At 44.4% G+C, this 17,969-nt stretch overlaps 1 protein-coding gene across 1 annotated transcript; it reads right to left on the bottom strand.

Annotated features, from left to right (window-relative positions):
• Positions 1–3,565: 3,565 nt before the first annotated feature.
• lsm1 (LSM1, U6 small nuclear RNA associated) lies at positions 3,566–16,998 on the bottom strand. The gene is made up of 4 exons (XM_034169881.1): positions 16,820–16,998; positions 16,651–16,719; positions 16,457–16,572; positions 3,566–4,152 (listed from the first exon to the last, which is right to left on the bottom strand). The coding sequence occupies exons 1-4, from the start codon at positions 16,863–16,865 to the stop codon at positions 3,982–3,984; spliced, it is 402 nt and encodes a 133-aa protein (XP_034025772.1). The 5' UTR covers positions 16,866–16,998; the 3' UTR covers positions 3,566–3,981.
• Between the last annotated feature and the right edge of the window lie 971 nt (positions 16,999–17,969).

Raw genomic sequence — 17,969 nt, forward strand, 5'->3', positions numbered from 1 at the left:
GGCTGTTAGGGGGAGGAAAGGGGCAGAAAACCAGTCAGTATCAGGTGTGACCACTATTTGTCTCACGCAGTGAAAAACATCTCATTTGCATAGAGTTGATCAGCAGCCAGATGCCATCAAATGTGAGCATTTGCCCACTCAAGTCAGTTATGAGGATGAGTCAGATCAAGACCCCAATGAGGACCAAGAGCATGCAGATGCGCTTGCCTGAGATGGTTTCTGAAAGATTCTGCAGAAATTCGTTGGTTCTGCAAACTGATTGTTGCAGGTGTCCGGGTGTCTGGTCTCAGATGATCTTGGAAGTGAACATGCTGGATGTGGAGGTCCTGGGCTGGTGTGGTTGCACGTGGTCTGCAGTTGTGAGACCGGTTGGATGCACTGCCAAATTCTCTGAAATGCCTTTGGACATGGCTTATGGTAGAGAAATGAACATTCACTTCACAGGCAACAGCTCTGGTGGACATTCTTGCAGTCAGCATGCCAATTGCACGTTTCCTATATATATAGGAAGCGTGCAAATTATATATATATATATATATATATATATATATATATATATATATATATATATATATATATATTCAGTATTGTAATTTTTTTTTTTACTCACTAATATTGGTATCAGCCTCCAAAGATCCATATTGGTTAGGTTCTAGCTCTGTGATGGCTGATGTCTTATCTATCCACACAATAACAGTGTGTCTTGTATAATATTAATTCCAAATCCTCTGCAGTGAAATATGGGCAGCCTGGTCTCATGGCAAGTCGTGATTCAGCAGCACGAAATGTACATTAATCTATTGGTTCGTGATATTGTGATGAAAAGCACCTCATTTTTGTCACGGCAGCACAAATTCATTCTCATTCATTCCATGATGGCTGCACAAAATTAAAAGTGAAGCGGGGGGGTCAGGGGTGGTTATGGTTAGGGTGGGAGGAAGGAGTAAGATTAGGTTATGGTTAGGGTTGGGGTGGGAGTAGGGTTAGTAATAGTGAGTTTAAAAAAGCCCTGTCACGAAAATTTGCTCATTACGTCAGGGGAGCATGAGAAAAAAAAAGTGAGACTGGGCTGAATATGGGGTACCTCTGGGTTCTGTCTGAGGTACTTTATTCTTGCTTTACATAGCTATGGAATTACTTTTCATTGGTGTGTTTCTGCCTCATTAATTACATGTCAGTGAATGCAATCTGTCTCATGTTAGGATTTGAGGACTATCTGGCCTCAGTGAAAACTGTTTAAAAAAAAAAATTCTACTAAATTCATAGAAGACTGACATGGTGGTCATTTCATGTACAACATTATAATGGGTAGGTAGTATCTCACTGAGCTGCTGTGACAGAGGGAATTTGTGAATTTTCAGAAAAAATGCAAAGGGGGTTTTCATTCTCTTCTCGCGAATCGCAGGGCATCGTTCTCATGTCGACTGAACTTTGAACTGTTCAAAAAATTTGCAAGACACACTTTCTCTCTAAATAGCAATAGAATCCTTGCGGGCGTCTCAAACCCTTCTGAATTTAGTTTCCATGAGTCAAAAAGTGCACAGCATGTGAGACCTTTGAGGGGTTGATGATGACACACGCTTCCTTTTATATGACGATTATATTATTTATTTATGCATTTTTTTGGGGGGGGGGGAGCAAAATGGAAATAAGTTTCATGCTTTTTTTGTGTTATCCTCAGCAATTTCATATACTGTACTGTTTATTTTACTTTCATGTATCATTGTCGAATAAATCAAATCAAAAGACATCACACCCTCAAAGCGCTGCTGAACATCGCCACGTGCCACATCATGGAGAAGTGGCCATTTCTGCACATCAGGAAGCGCTTCAAGAGGATCCCGTAGCCCGGCCAGCTGCAGAACAAATAATGGGGATTCCTGTGAGGAGGCGACAGTGGATCTTGTGGAGAAGTGGCCGTTCCAGCGGGGGCAATAATGACGAGATGCAGCGGGCTGTCTCTCTGCTGGGCATCATTCTACAAGTCGATCGAGTGCTCTGCCACCAGGCAGTATGTTAACTCTTTTATTCCCTTTTTTCTTCTCCTCTGTGGAGCCACGCTCTGCTTTTTTCCCATTTACTATTATTTATTTCATTATATTTACAGGAATTTGCCTTCTGTGGCTAGTCTGGTATGTTTCCACAGCCTGCTTTCACAGAACAGCAGCATAATAGCAGTCCACAGCTATCCTGAACACTTTGTTCACAAATGTTATAATTTCAGCCACAGTACTGGCACCTGACATCCGTGAGAGTGTCATGCAGCATTAGAGCGGCACTTGCCCAATATGTATGTGGGCTACTCACGGTTATTGGGCCTATTTTTGCCGCCACTCTGTGTGACATTCAGCCAACAATCAGGTGATATGTTAATATGTTGTAAGTATCAATTCAGTGAGATTCCAACTGTAAAACTGTTGCTAATTCACGTTTTGTTGCAAATTTGTGTCACTAAACTCTCCAACAGTCACAGCCCAGTGAGATACTACCATTAACAGTCACCCATGAGGAAGAATTCATTCTCATTTAATTCTAAATCGTGGGGAGTGCTGCCAGAACACAGGACTTTCCTGCCCATGAGGTTGTTAGCGCGTTGTTAATTAGATGATAAATTGATGTTCAAGAGAATTGGTCTTTCTTATTATTAATATCTGTTCTGTTCTTTGTCCAGGCTCTCTCCTGGCTGGGATTGTGGAACTGTGAATGGAGCAGATGGATGGTACACATGTCCTAATATGAATGGGTATGACCCTAGAAGTGTACATTAGAGCCTTACCAAAGTAGCTTAAGTAGTAGCTGTGTTGGATGGTCTAATAAGATGGCTGGAATCCTGCATTTGATAAATCATATCTACTGTTATATGTAAGTGTCTACCAAAGAGGAGTGACTGAACATGTATATGTCAAAGTAGAGTCTGCAATTTAGTAGAACTGGAGAGTCTACTAGTAGAATCCCTGAACGGAAACTGCACTAGTAGATTCTCCGATCGGAGAATTTGGAAATTATGAATTTGGGAAATTGCATTGCTGGATGACAGGGCGTCTTTAGGGAGGCTGAAGATACATCTAATTTGGAGTAAGCTTTAGGACATCTATTGCCTTGGTGATTCAGGTGGCATCAGTACAGTCACTGACTTACTAATCCAGTCTGTTTTAGTCATTTCAGCTGTCCCGTCACTGCAAACAGTAAACTAGGGTTCTTCGGCTGCAGTATTTTTGTCATTTCATGTCAGCCCATCACCCTGTCACGAAATTATTAAAATTTTTGTGACAGGGGTTCTTTTTTTAACTCACTATTACTAACCCTACTTCTACCCCCACCCCTAACCTTAACCCTACTCTTTGCTCTAACCATAACCACCCCTGACCAGCAGCGATCCATTTGAGATATCCTACAAAAACTCAGCAGCGGCAACTACCCCAAACACTACACTTACATGTACACACAAAAATACTCACATAACACAAATAGCTTGCAATTTCAGCTCTTTGCCAATAATCTGGCATAAGCCACACCGTCTCCACAACACAATCACACTTAAAGGAGAATTAATGTAGCAGTAGGGTTTCTCAATGAAAAAAATTTACACATTTTAATGTAAGCAGTCATTTTGTCAGTACATCCAGACATCAAAACAAAGACGACATATCTAACAAAGTGCTGATGTAAAGTAACTGATACATGATTTTAGTCAAACACTCCATCTTTTAGTTTTGCTGCCATGATCTGCAAAACAAACAAACAAACAAAAAAACAAAGCAGCTGTTGCAAAGAAAATACTGTACTTGATCAGTTTTCTCCATGTCCTTTAACTAAAATTCATGCAGGACATGTTGCCTTTTTCTCCATAAAGGGGGGAAGAAGAAGAAGAAAAAAAATTCTCCTGGTCTCTTAAAGCAAAGTGTCAAATTCAACATCAAAGCAGCAGAAACAGAGCTCAGTACAATGTGAGAAAAGCAACTCATGGAATCACGGTGGGTTTTAGTATTCATCTAAGTTGTCAGCTTTGGGGATTGAAAGGCCTCTGTCTTTTAGGACCTGCATCTTGACTTTCTCAGTCTCCTGTTTGGCTTGCTGTTGCAACCGTTGTTCCTCTAGAATCTCCTCGATGGAGACCTGCTGCAAGATGGTGTCACAGGGCTTATCCACATCCTACACAAACAAAACACATCATTACAGGTTGGTAACCAATTTACTAAAAGCAGTTATGACCAGAAAGGAGCTGATGAACCATAAGGTGATTTTTTCACCTTTAGCTCACATCATTTGTCTGGGTGCTGGAAGCGTTCCACTACCTGAAAAGTTATTTTTTGCAGTCCATGGTGATCAGGTCCAACAGTAACTCAGCATGCGTGGCCCAAGTGGGTTACCAGAAGGACCACTTTGTGTATTCCAAGGTAGGTGCCAAATGTGCTGCCCGTAAATTGAGCATGACGGCTCTAATCAGCCAAGACTTTAAGCAAAAGCTGGACACAGACCAAGCCTTTAAAATGTGCTCCAAAATTTTGGAATACATATCGTTTTCATGATTTTTTTTTCTTTTTTTTTTTGGCTAAATTTCATGTCTGGTTGGACCTTTGTACAAGTCATTTTCATATGTATTCGAAAACAGACAATTTTATTTGTCAGGGATGTAACACTTGCTCATGTGACAAGTGTTACACCATCAGCTGGGGGTTTTTTCCCCCCCAAATCACAGTTTCATAACAGGTCAATTATTAATGGCAAGTCATTTGAGTGCACATTGAAAACTGTAAAGTATCTACAATGTGCATACTTAATCCCACCTGCCACACAATTTAATCATCCATCTCAATGTTTTACTGCAGACATTACAATTTTCCACTCAAGTAGACTACATCCAGCCGTCAAGGTCATGCTTTGCAATTTATGCCAAATCAAACATGCAGATCACAAATCAGACATCCATAGTAGGTGCACTCTACTGGTGGTTGGCTCTCACTGCGGTATTGTATCACTTCCTGTTCCGGAGCACAGCGGTGTTTTGCTTATCTGTTAGCTGTTTAATCTGCACAGTTAGATTGATCTAGATAACTAGATAACGATTTGTTTCACAGTGTAATCTTCACGTGCCTTAACTAAAGCACTCCCTCTGCTGAATCACCTCTAAATTATTTACACGTTATTCACTTTGCGTGTTTTTAGGAATCCGCTAGCTTAGCGCAGCTACTAGCTCTTAGCCGGTTTAGCATGGCGGCTTCTCCTGTCTCTCCCGCACTTTTCTGCTCTGGGTGTGAAATGTTTAGTTATTCCTCGGCCTCCTTTAGCAGTAATGGTACTTGTAATAAGTGTAGCTTATTCGTAGCTTTGGAGGCCAGGCTGGGCGAATTGGAGACTCGGCTCCGCACCGTGGAAAATTCTACAGCTAGCCAGGCCCCTGTAGTCGGTGTGGACCAAGGTAGCTTAGCCGCCGTTAGTTTCCCTCTGGCAGATCCCGAGCAGCCGGGAAAGCAGGCCGACTGGGTGACTGTGAGGAGGAAGCGTAGTCCTAAACAGAAGCCCCGTGTACACCGCCAACCCGTTCACATTTCTAACCGTTTTTCCCCACTCGACGACACACCCGCCGAGGATCAAACTCTGGTTATTGGCGACTCTGTTTTGAGAAATGTGAAGTTAGCGACACCAGCAACCATAGTCAATTGTCTTCCGGGGGCCAGAGCAGGCGACATTGAAGGAAATTTTAAACTGCTGGCTAAGGCTAAGCGTAAATTTGGTAAGATTGTAATTCACGTCGGCAGTAATGACACCCGGTTATGCCAATCGGAGGTCACTAAAATTAACATTGAATCGGTGTGTAACTTTGCAAAAACAATGTCGGACTCTGTAGTTTTCTCTGGGCCCCTCCCCAATCGGACCGGGGGTGACATGTTTAGCCGCATGTTCTCCTTGAATTGCTGGCTGTCTGAGTGGTGTCCAAAAAATGAGGTGGGCTTCATAGATAATGGGCAAAGCTTCTGGGGAAAACCTGGTCTTGTTAGGAGAGACGGCATCCATCACACTTTGGATGGAGCAGCTCTCATTTCTAGAAATCTGGCCAATTTTCGTAAATCCTCCAAACCGTGACTATCCAGGGTTGGGACCAGGAAGCAGAGTTGTAGTCTTACACACCTCTCTGCAGCTTCTCTCCCTCCCTGCCATCCCCTCATTACCCCATCCCCGTAGAGACGGTGCCTGCTCCCAGACTACCAATAACCATCAAAATTCTATTTAAGCATAAAAATTCAAAAAGAAAAAATAATATAGCACCTTCAACTGCACCACAGACTAAAACAGTTAAATGTGGTCTATTAAACATTAGGTCTCTCTCTTCTAAGTCCCTGTTAGTAAATGATAGAATAATTGATCAACATATTGATTTATTCTGCCTTACAGAAACCTGGTTACAGCAGGATGATTAAGTTAGTTTAAATGAGTCAACACCCCCGAGTCACACTAACTGCCAGAACGCTCGTAGCACGGGCCGAGGGGGAGGATTAGCAGCAATCTTCCATTTCAGCTTATTAATTAATCACAAACCCAGACAGAGCTTTAATTCATTTGAAAGCTTGACTCTTAGTCTTGTCCATCCAAATTGGAAGTCCCAAAAACCAGTTTTATTTGTTGTTATCTATCGTCCTCCTGGTCGTTACTGTGAGTTTCTCTGTGAATTTTCAGAACTTTTGTCTGACTTAGTGCTTAGCTCAGATAAGATAATTATAGTGGGCGATTTTAACATCCACACAGATGCTGAGAATGACAGCCTCAACACTGCATTTAATCTATTATTAGACTCAATTGGCTTTGCTCAAAATGTAAATGAGTCCACCCACCACTTTAATCATATCTTAGATCTTGTTCTGACTTATGGTATGGAAATTGAAGACTTAACAGTATTCCCTGAAAACTCCCTTCTGTCTGATCATTTCTTAATAACATTTACATTTACTCTGATGGACTACCCAGCAGTGGGGAATAAGTTTCATTACACTAGAAGTCTTTCAGAAAGCGCTGTAACTAGGTTTAAGGATATGTTTCCTTCTTTATGTTCCCTAATGCCATATACCAACACAATGCAGAGTAGCTACCTAAACTCTGTAAGTGAGATAGAGTATCTCGTCAATAGTTTTACATCCTCATTGAAGACAACTTTGGATGCTGTAGCTCCTCTGAAAAAGAGAGCTTTAAATCAGAAGTGCCTGACTCCGTGGTATAACTCACAAACTCGCAGCTAAAAGCAGATAACCCGTAAGTTGGAGAGGAAATGGCGTCTCACTAATTTAGAAGATCTTCATTTAGCCTGGAAAAAGAGTCTGTTGCTCTATAAAAAAGCCCTCCGTAAAGCTAGGACATCTTTCTACTCATCACTAATTGAAGAAAATAAGAACAACCCCAGGTTTCTTTTCAGCACTGTAGCCAGGCTGACAAAGAGTCTGAGCTCTATTGAGCCAAGTATTCCTTTAACTTTAACTAGTAATGACTTCATGACTTTCTTTGCTAATAAAATTTTTAACTATTAGAGAAAAAATTACTCATAACCATCCCAAAGACGTATCGTTATCTTTGGCTGCTTTCAGTGATGCCGGTATTTGGTTAGACTCTTTCTCTCAGATTGTTCTGTCTGAGTTATTTTCATTAGTTACTTCATCCAAACCATCAACATGTCTATTAGACCCCATTCCTACCAGGCTGCTCAAGGAAGCCCTACCATTATTTAATGCTTCGATCTTAAATATGATCAATCTATCTTTATTAGTTGGCTATGTACCACAGGCTTTTTAGGTGGCAGTAATTAAACCATTACTTAAAAAGCCATCACTTGACCCAGCTATCTTAGCTAATTATAGGCCAATCTCCAACCTTCCTTTTCTCTCAAAAATTCTTGAAAGGGTAGTTGTTAAACAGCTAACTGATCATCTGCAGAGGAATGGTCTATTTGAAGAGTTTGTCAGGTTTTAGAATTCATCATAGTACAGAAACAGCATTAGTGAAGGTTACAAATGATCTTCTTATGGCCTCAGACAGTGGACTCATCTCTGTGCTTGTTCTGTTAGACCTCAGTGCTGCTTTTGATACTGTTGACCATAAAATTTTATTACAAAGATTAGAGCATGCCATAGGTATTAAAGGCACTGCGCTGCGGTGGTTTGAATCATATTTATCGAATAGATTACAATTTGTTCATGTAAATGGGGAATCTTCTTCACAGACTAAGGTTAATTATGGAGTTCCACAAGTTTCTGTGCTAGGACCAATTTTATTCACTTTATACATGCTTCCCTTAGGCAGTATTATTAGACGGCATTGCTTAAATTTTCATTGTTACGCAGATGATACCCAGCTTTATCTATCCATGAAGCCAGAGGACACACACCAATTAGCTAAACTGCAGGATTGTCTTACAGATATAAGGACATGGATGACTTCTAATTTCCTGCTTTTAAACTCAGATAAAACTGAAGTTATTGTACTTGGCCCCACAAATCTTAGAAACATGGTGTCTAACCAGATCCTTACCCTGGATGGCATTACCCTGACCTCTAGTAATACTGTGAGAAATCTTGGAGTCATTTTTGATCAGGATATGTCATTCAAAGCGCATATTAAACAAATATGTAAGACTGCTTTTTTGCATTTATGCAATATCTCTAAAATTAGAAAGGTCTTGTCTCAGAGTGATGCTGAAAAACTAATTCATGCATTTATTTCCTCTAGGCTGGACTATTGTAATTCATTATTATCAGGTTGTCCTAAAAGTTCCCTGAAAAGCCTTCAGTTAATTCAAAATGCTGCAGCTAGAGTACTGACGGGGACTAGAAGGAGAGAGCATATCTCACCCATATTGGCCTCTCTTCATTGGCTTCCTGTTAATTCTAGAATAGAATTTAAAATTCTTCTTCTTACTTATAAGGTTTTGAATAGTCAGGTCCCTTCTTTTCTTAGGGACCTCATAGTACCATATCACCCCAATAGAGCGCTTCGCTCTCAGACTGCAGGCTTACTTGTAGTTCCTAGGGTTTGTAAGAGTAGAATGGGAGGCAGAGCCTTCAGCTTTCAGGCTCCTCTCCTGTGGAACCAGCTCCCAATTCGGAACAGGGAGACAGACACCCTCTCTACTTTTAAGATTAGGCTTAAAACTTTCCTTTTTGCTAAAGCTTATAGTTAGGGCTGGATCGGGTGACCCTGAACCATCCCTTAGTTATGCTGCTATAGACTTAGACTGCTGGGGGGTTCCCATAATGCATTGAGTGTTTCTTTCTCTTTTTGCTCTGTATGCACCACTCTGCATTTAATCATTAGTGATTGATCTCTGCTCCCCTCCACAGCATGTCCTTTTCCCGGTTCTCTCCCTCAGCCCCAACCAGTCCCAGCAGAAGACTGCCCCTCCCTGAGCCTGGTTCTACTGGAAGTTTCTTCCTGTTAAAAGGGAGTTTTTCCTTCCCACTGTTGCCAAGTGCTTGCTCACAGGGGGTTGTTTTGACCGTTGGGGTTTTTCCGTAATTATTGTATGGCTTTGCCTTACAATATAAAGCGCCTTGGGGCAACTGTTTGTTGTGATTTGGCGCTATATAAATAAAATTGATTTGATTTGAATTGATTTTGCACTGACCCTAAGGTTAACAATAACTTGTTTTCCTTCATCATGCAGGGTTCTGGCAGACACTAGAATACCATCACCCAAAGAAAGAGGAGAAAGGAAGGCAATGCCTGGAGTTGGTGGGAGAGAAAGAAGGGTAGAAGTTTGGAAGTGAGAATTTTGAATTTCAGGACTGTGGCAAAGCAAGGAAACTGACAGCTGATATGATGGCAATGAGAAAGACAGGCGTGCTGTGTGTATGAGAGACCAAGTGGAAGGAGAGTTGGGCCAAGATCAGGTATGGTCAAATTGTTGTAACATGGGGAGGGAGGGGGTGTTGTAGTAGTAGTAAGAGAAATATTGTAGGTGTAATTGTGAAGTAGAGTGTATTGGTGGATAAGACTGTCTGGTGGGTACGAAGCTGGAAATTGAAGATGTAATGAATGTCATCAGCACATATACCCTGGAAATGGCATGTGACATGTAGGAAGAAGAAGAAGAGTTTCTTATTTAACGTGGGTAACCAACGAAAGTCTACGACTTATTTCCAGAAGGGCCCATGACACGTGTCACTCCTCCCCCCAGCACTGATGTTAAGAGTGCCAGTCGGGAGTGTGGTTGCAATCGGGAAGCAAACCCGAGTCGCTGGCATCCCAGTTCAACGTGCAAGCTGTTACACCACCACCTCCCTATAGGAGACAAATTTCTGGAATGAGTGAGTGAGGTGGTGGAGTGCGAGCCCTAATGTTGGTGGAAATGGATGTGGTTTATACATATTAAAAGGTAGAGCACAATAAGAGTGGAGGAAAGTGCACACAGATGGACTATGTCTGATGCAAAAGAGCCATTATGAAAGTCTGGAGATTGCAAGGTGGAGGCAGTGGAGAAGACAGCTAGTGAACATTGAAAGGTAGTTTGCAGGTTGACGATGGAGGTGACAAACAGAAAATGAGGCCTAAGCCAAGGATGAAACAGTGGAAGCTAGAGGAAGACTGATATTAAATTCTGGGAGAAGGTGAGACAGGACTGCTGAAAGCCCACTACTTTCCTCAGTCACAAATTCACTTATATAAGACCAAAACCATTCACTGCACCTACAATCAGTGAACACAAAGCTCTGTGGGTGGAAGACCTGGCAACGGAAACTGTGGACCAACATTAGATGGAAAGGTTAAAAAGCGTAGACATTTAAATTTGCATAACATTAATACACTGCATCTTTAGCTTATGATGGATTCAAATATCTTCCAGCAAACCTTAATGATGCTCTAGCTCTGCTCCTCACTATGGAAATATTGGATGGATTTGCTACCCTATCTAAAGTAATCAGGGAGAAAATTGAACCTAATGCAGTTTGCATCCTATTTGGCATTTCTCCTTCCCTAACTCATTAGCCTTTATGACCCCATTGCCCAGACGGTTTATATTGATTTCCCACAGTCATGTCAGATAATGACTCAGTCCTGACAGATGTCTCGGAGGTACAGTCTTACTGGCCTGGCTACTTTGAGCAGTTGTACAAAGCCTATCCTCCTGCTGGGATGTTCACCTTCTTTGCGATGCATGCCTCCTCATGGTTGTTGTGGCAGATTGTCAAATCAGCTGCAAACCAAGTGTTTTTCAGCAGGGATGTGTACTGGCTCCCATAGCTCAATGCTTACATGTTTAATGGGGTTACAGAAACCAGTGGTTTAGGTGCCATTGTTTGTAAGAAAAGCCTTACTTGCCTTGACAGGGGAGTTTGATGGTCTAGTGGTTAAGCGTTGGGCTCGAGACCAGAGGATCCTCGGTTCAAATCCCAGCCTGACCAGAAAAATTACTAAGGGCCCTTGGGCAAGGTCCTTAATCCCCAGTGTGTAGTGAGTACTTTGTATGGCAGCACCCTCACATCGGGGTGAATGTGAGGCATTATTTGTAAAGTGCTTTGGGCATCTGATGCAGATGGAAAAGCGCTATATAAATGCAGTCCATTTACCATTTGACTTCATACAAGATGCTCCAATATTTGTGGGTTTGAGACTGTCTTGGCTCAGGACCTATAACCAAACTTTCAATGACTTACTGGGCTCATCTACAAGGGGTGATTGAGAAGTTTTGACCCATCCATCCATCCATTTTCTTCCACTTTATCCGGAGTCGGGTCGCGGGGGCAGCAGCTCAAGCAAAGCCGCCCAGACCTCCCGATCCACACACACCTCCCCCAGCATCTCCGGGGGAACCCCAAGGCATTCCCAAGCCAGCCGAGAGATGTAGTCCCTCCAGCGTGTCCTGGGTCTTCCCCGGGGCCTCCTCCCAGTGGGATGTGCCCGGAACACCTCTCCAGCGAGGCGTCCAGGGGGCATCCGGAAAAGATGCCCGAGCCACCTCAACTGACTCCTTTCAACGTGGAGGAGCAGCGGCTCGACTCCAAGCTCCTCCTGAGTGACCGAGCTCCTCACCCTATCTCTAAGGGAGCGCCCAGCCACCCTGCGGACAAAACTCATCTCGGCCGCTTGTACTCGCAACCGCGTTCTTTCGGTCATGAGTCAAATCTCATGACCATAGGTGAGGATCGGAACGTAGATCGATCGGTAAATCGAGAGCTTTGCCCCCTTACTCAGCTCTCTCTTCACCACGACGGTCCGATACAGCGACCGCATCACTGTAGACGCTGCACCGATCCGTCTATCGATCTCACGCTCCATCCGTCCCTCACTTGTGAGCAAGACCCCAAGATACTTAAGCTCCTCCACTTGAGACAAGGACACTCCACCGACCTGAAGAAGGCAAAGCACCTTTTTCCGGTCGAGAACCATGGCCTCGGATTTGGAGGTGCTGATTTTCATCCCGGACGCTTCACACTCGGCTGCAAACAGCCCCAGTGCACGCTGAAGGTCCTGATTTGATGAAGCCAACAGAACCACATCGTCCGCAAACAGCAGAGACAAGATTCTGTGGTTCCCAAACCAGACCCCCTCTACACCCTGGCTGCGCCTAGAAATTCTGTCCATAAAAATAATGAACAGAACCGGTGACAAAGGGCAACCCTGGCGGAGGCCAACGTGCACTGGAAACAGGTTTGACTTACTACTGGCAATGTGAACCAAGCTCCTGCTGCAGTCGTACAGGGACCGGATAGCCCTTAGCAAAGGACCCCGGACCCTGTACTCCCAGAGCACTCCCCACAGGGTGCCCCGAGGGACACGGTCGAACGCCTTCTCCAGATCCACAAAACACATGTGGACTGGTTGGGCGAACTCCCATGAACCCTTGAGCACCCGATGGAGCGTGTAGAGCTGGTCCAGTGTGCCACGACCAGGACGAAAACCACACTGCTCCTCCTGAATCCGAGGTTCTCTTTTCTCCAGTACTCTGGAATAGACCTTACCGGGGAGGCTGAGGAGTGTGATCCCTCTATAGTTGGAACACACCCTCCGGTCCCCCTTAAACAGAGGGACCACCACCCTGGTCTGCCAATCCAGAGGCACTGTCCCCGATCGTCATGCGATGTTGCGTGAGGCATGTCAGCCAAGACAGCCCCACAATATCCAGAGACTTAAGGTACTCAGGAGGGATTTCATCCACCCCAGGAGCCTTGCCACCGAGGAGCTTTCTAACCACCTCGGTGACTTCGGCTTGGGTAATGGATGAATCCGCCTCTGAGTCCCCAGTCTCTGCTTCCTCTTTGGAAGACATGACGACGGGACTGAGGAGATCCTTCAAGTACTCCTTCCACCGCCCGACAACATCCCCAGTCAGGGTCAACAGCTCAACACCCGCACCATAAACAGTGCTGGTGGAGAGCTGCTCCTGCCTCCTGAGGCGTCGGACGGTATGCCAGAATCTCTTCGAGGCCGACCGATAGTCCTCCTCCATAGCCTCCCCGAACTCCTCCCAGACCCGAGTTTTTGTCTCTGCGACCGCACGGGCTGCGGCACGCTTGGCCTGCCGGTACCTGTCAGCTGCCTCTGGGGTCCCACCTACCAACAAAGATAAGTAGGACTCCTTCAGCTTGACGGCATCCCTTACTTCCAGTGTCTACCACCGGGTTCGGGGATTGCCGCCGCGACAGGCACCAGAGACCTTGCGACCACAGCTACGAGCAGCCGCATCGACAATGGAGGTGGAGAACATGGTCCACTCGGACTCCATGTCTCCAACCTCCCCCGGGATCTGGGAGAAGCTCTCCCGGAGGTGGGAGTTGAAGACCTTGCTGACAGAGGGTTCCGCCAATCGTTCCCAGCAGACCCTCACGATACTTTTGGGCCTGCCAGGTCTGACCGGCTTCCTACCCTCCCAGCAGATCCAACTCACCACCAGGTGGTGATCAGTCAACAGCTCTGCCCCTCTCTTCACTCGAGTGTCCGAGACACGTGGCCGAAGGTCAGATGATACGACTACAAAGTCGATCATCGACATCCGGCTCAGGGTGTCCTGGTGCCACGTGCACTTATGGACACCCTTGTGCTCGAACATGGTGTTCGTGATGGACAAACTGTGACTAGCACAGAAGTCCAACAACTGAACACCACTCGAGTTCAGATCGGGGAGGCCGTGCTTCCCGATCACCCCCCTCCAGGTCTCACTGTTGCCACCCACGTGGGCATTGAAATCCCCCAGGAGAACAATGGAGTCCCCAGTCGGAGCGCTATCTAGTACCCCTCCCAGGGACTCCAGGAGGTCGGGTACTCTGCACTGCCACTCGGCTTGTAGGCCGAGACAACGGTGAGAGACCTGTTCCCCGACCCGAAGGCGTAGGGACGCGACCCTCTCGTTCACCGGCGTGAACTCCAACACTTGGCAACTGAGCTGGGGAGCAATAAGCAATGTGACCCCAGCTCTCCGCCTCTCCCTGTGGGCGACACCAGAAAAATGAAGCGTCCAGCCCCTCTCCAGGAGTTGGGTACCAGAGCCCAAGCTGTGCGTGGAGGTGAGCCCGACTATCTCTAGTCAGTATCTCTCAACCTCCCGCACAAGCTCAGGCTCCTTCCCCCCTAGCGAGGTGACATTCCACGTCCCAACAGCCAGGGGCTGTGAGCATGGACCGGGCCGCCGGGCCACCCGCCCTCGACCGCCACCCAATCCTCTATGCACCCGACCGCCATGGCCCCCTCTGCAGGTGGTGAACCCACAGGAGGGCGGGCCCACGTCACTCTTTCGGGCTGAGCCCGGCCGGGCCCCATGGGCTAAGGCCCGACCACCAGGCGCTTGCGCGCGAACCCCAACCCCAGGCCTGGCTCCAGGGTGGGACCCCAGCTCCGCCATACCGGGCAACGTCTCGGTCCTTGATCTTTTACTGGTCAAGTTTTGACCCCAATCAAGAAAAAAATAGGGCTTGGTTCGACTAACTTGGTGCAGCGTTGAGAAATGTTGGTTTTTCAGGATGCAAAAGATGGAGAACCATGGCCTACTTTTTCTGGCTCAGACTCAAAACATCTCAATCACCCCTTGTATATCTGTATGCAGATAAAGAGCTTAGCTTTCAGACATTCAGTTATTTCTATAGCGGCATTCATGCCATGGGCCCGGGTTCTCTGCCTCAGATGGAGGCACCTTGGAAGAGCTTATGAACTCAAGAGGTTACTCAAAGGTGTCTGGTGATCCAGATATCTTTGTAGGATAACTATGGTCCACACCTCTATAGTCTTTGTGCTTAATGTCATACTCTGCATAGTTGCAAAATTTACTACCTAGTGTCACAAGGAGACAGTTACCTTTGGTACTAGGTATCTTATGAGGACCTTTGCATACCACTGGAATATGTTTATGGGTGATTCTTTAACTACGGGCACTATTGGCCTTGTAAATGTAATTTCCACCACACCATTGCCTTACAATATAAAGCGCCTTGGGGCAACTGTTTGTTGTGATTTGGCGCTATATACATGTGCTCTGATGTTACTGTTTATCTCCATAGAAACTACCCAAACAATCTTTCATACAAACTGTTTAGGGACATTACAGTGTTGTGGTGGAAATTACGGCAATAGTGTGGGACAACTACATTTTGTTTAAAAAAAAAAATCACAACAGTTGTATGACATTCAATACCCCGATTATGTTTTGACTATTGTACTGATATTTTATTCAGAGATATTTTAAAACATTAGAAAAAACGGTTCTTTACCATTCATTTTTATCATTGAAGATCAAAAGTCTGGGTGTGGGACAAGCACAAAACAGCAATATTTGCATATAATGATGCTGAAAAAGTCATCATAGACTACTAGAACAAATTTCTTAACACACTTTCATTTTTTAAAGATAACTATAAAAGTGTGAAATTTCCCCTTTTTTCTGTTTTTTATACAATATGATCAAAGGACATAATAAGTGCCCGTAGTCTAAGAATCACCCTTATGTCAAACAAACGGGTACTTTGGGAGACTCCGATGAGCAGAATCACTTGCATTGTGATGAAACGTCAGCTTTGACATTTTGGCCATGTGGTGTGATTCTCTGTGCACAATCCAGAATGCAGATGCCTCAGTGTTCAGCACCCCAGCAGCTGGAAAATGCCAACAGGATGCCCATGTTACACCTGGGTGTAGCAGATACACAATTGCTTTCCAGAGAAGGGCATGGACCAGCTTCCTGGCATCCCACAAGGTGGTTCCATAGTGTGGGTGACGCAACAACGTGCATCACACTAACATATGTTCCCAGACTTTACCTGGCCCAATATCTGATACCCTGAAAGACTAAAACAACACCATGTGATGCCAACAGTAGTGAAACCGAAGTCTGATCACAACTTCCACCACTGGAAAACATCATGCTGGAAAGGTGGCCACAAATTAAAAAGCGAGCAAACCCACTGGCTTAAATAATTACCAGAACTTTCAATCTTTAAAATGAATGAGTTATTCATGTATTAAGACGGCAGTAAAGGTGTGGACTCACAATCTCTCCCAGCAGCACCACATTCTCTCCTCTCACGATGAATATTCCTCTGGGAATGTCACCAAATTTTTTCCCTACGTGGATCCTCTCCACCGTCTGATGGAAAACTAAATTAGCTGGAGGAACAAACAAAAACGTGTTAGCAGAACAAACACGTTAGCGACCCACCACCAGATCATTCGAACTGCCTGCACCGAATTGATCGATACTTCTCAGGTAACCGATCAGTGTTCTTCCATCTCGCAGCAGCACCAGATGTTTTTCTGAGGAAGAAATAATAATAATAATAATATAAAAATTATGATGATGATGAAAAACACACACAGTTAATGTATCGAACCGAACCCGGTCGCTCGAACTTACTGTCGATGTCGTCGATAAGACTCGCCGTCCCCGGTACGTAGTTCATTTTTTGGGCTGCTGATTATCCAATTCGTCGACCTTTATGAACCATCAAGCCGTAAATGTTTTTAAATCATATTTGTCCGTCAGAAACCAACAGGAAGTCACTTTATGCACACCAGGGATCAACTTCCGGTCCACATTTAACCACTTGAGCGCCGATACACTCCAGTGACTCATATTTAATTTAATAGAATTAGCTGCACCTGTTTAAATAAAATTAACGTCAAAGTTACATCTTTTGCAACAAGCGTAAAAAGATGGAAATTGTTTTATAAACAGTACTTTTATTAAAGTTTTTTTTCCATAAGTATGAAAATGATAAAAGAAAAAAAACGGAGAAGAAAAAAAATGAAGCAAAAAAAAACAAACAAACAAACAAAATAAATTGTTTTTTAAAAAATTATGGTGAAGCTCCTCGGTACGCGCATGCGCCGTCAGAGATCGTTTATTGAGATTATGTAATTATTAGGGGCGGAGCCAGAAGGGGGGGACGCATGCCTTTTCAGCATATCCCATAACAAAATAAACAGGTAAAGTGCAATGATATCAAGTTTACATTTAAAATTTTCTACTTTAGCATCAGGGCATTCCAGGATCCACACAAACCAAACATAGAGCCATGTTGGTTACATTAGTCTTGGTTTTATTTATCTACACCATTTTGGACAAACACTTCTGTGACCTCATGACTCCACAAGATTTTTCCAAGCGTCTCTCGATCCCAGAACCCGAGGACACAGGGACAGGAAAATCACTGCCGAGATAATTGAATGTCTCTACAACTTAAGCACTTCACCTCATCCAGATACACTTCTAATGACCGAGTCTAGAAAGTCATTGAAAGCCTGGATCTCAGTTTTGATCCAGGACAAACTCAAAGCCAGACACTCCTCTCAGCTAGTCAAGTGCTGATTACGAAGAGATCACAGCATCCTCTGCGAAGTCAAGGCGAGCCAACCTTTTCCTCACCGACAAAGACATCTAATCTTCTGAGAACATTTAAAACAATTTTAAATATTTTTTTAAACTATTTTCGTGAAAAACTGCCTTCACTGGCCACTTTCTTGACAACAGTGTCTAATATAATAATGTAAAAGTGTTTCAATAA

Source organism: Thalassophryne amazonica, chromosome 5 (assembly GCF_902500255.1).
Source record: "Thalassophryne amazonica chromosome 5, fThaAma1.1, whole genome shotgun sequence".
Taxonomy (NCBI): Eukaryota; Metazoa; Chordata; class Actinopteri; order Batrachoidiformes; family Batrachoididae; genus Thalassophryne; species Thalassophryne amazonica.

What these genes read in the sequence shown, in the direction of transcription:
- lsm1 (XM_034169881.1), bottom strand. Translation starts at nt 16,865, where the DNA reads ATGAACTACGTACCGGGGACGGCGAGTCTTATCGACGACATCGACA. An exon ending in TCTTATCGACGACATCGACA is followed by an intron (nt 16,720 to 16,819) that starts GTAAGTTCGAGC and finishes TTTCTTCCTCAG; the next exon opens with AAAAACATCTGGTGCTGCTG. An exon ending in TGGTGCTGCTGGGAGAGATT is followed by an intron (nt 4,153 to 16,456) that starts GTGAGTCCACAC and finishes TTGTTTGTGTAG; the next exon opens with GATGTGGATAAGCCCTGTGA.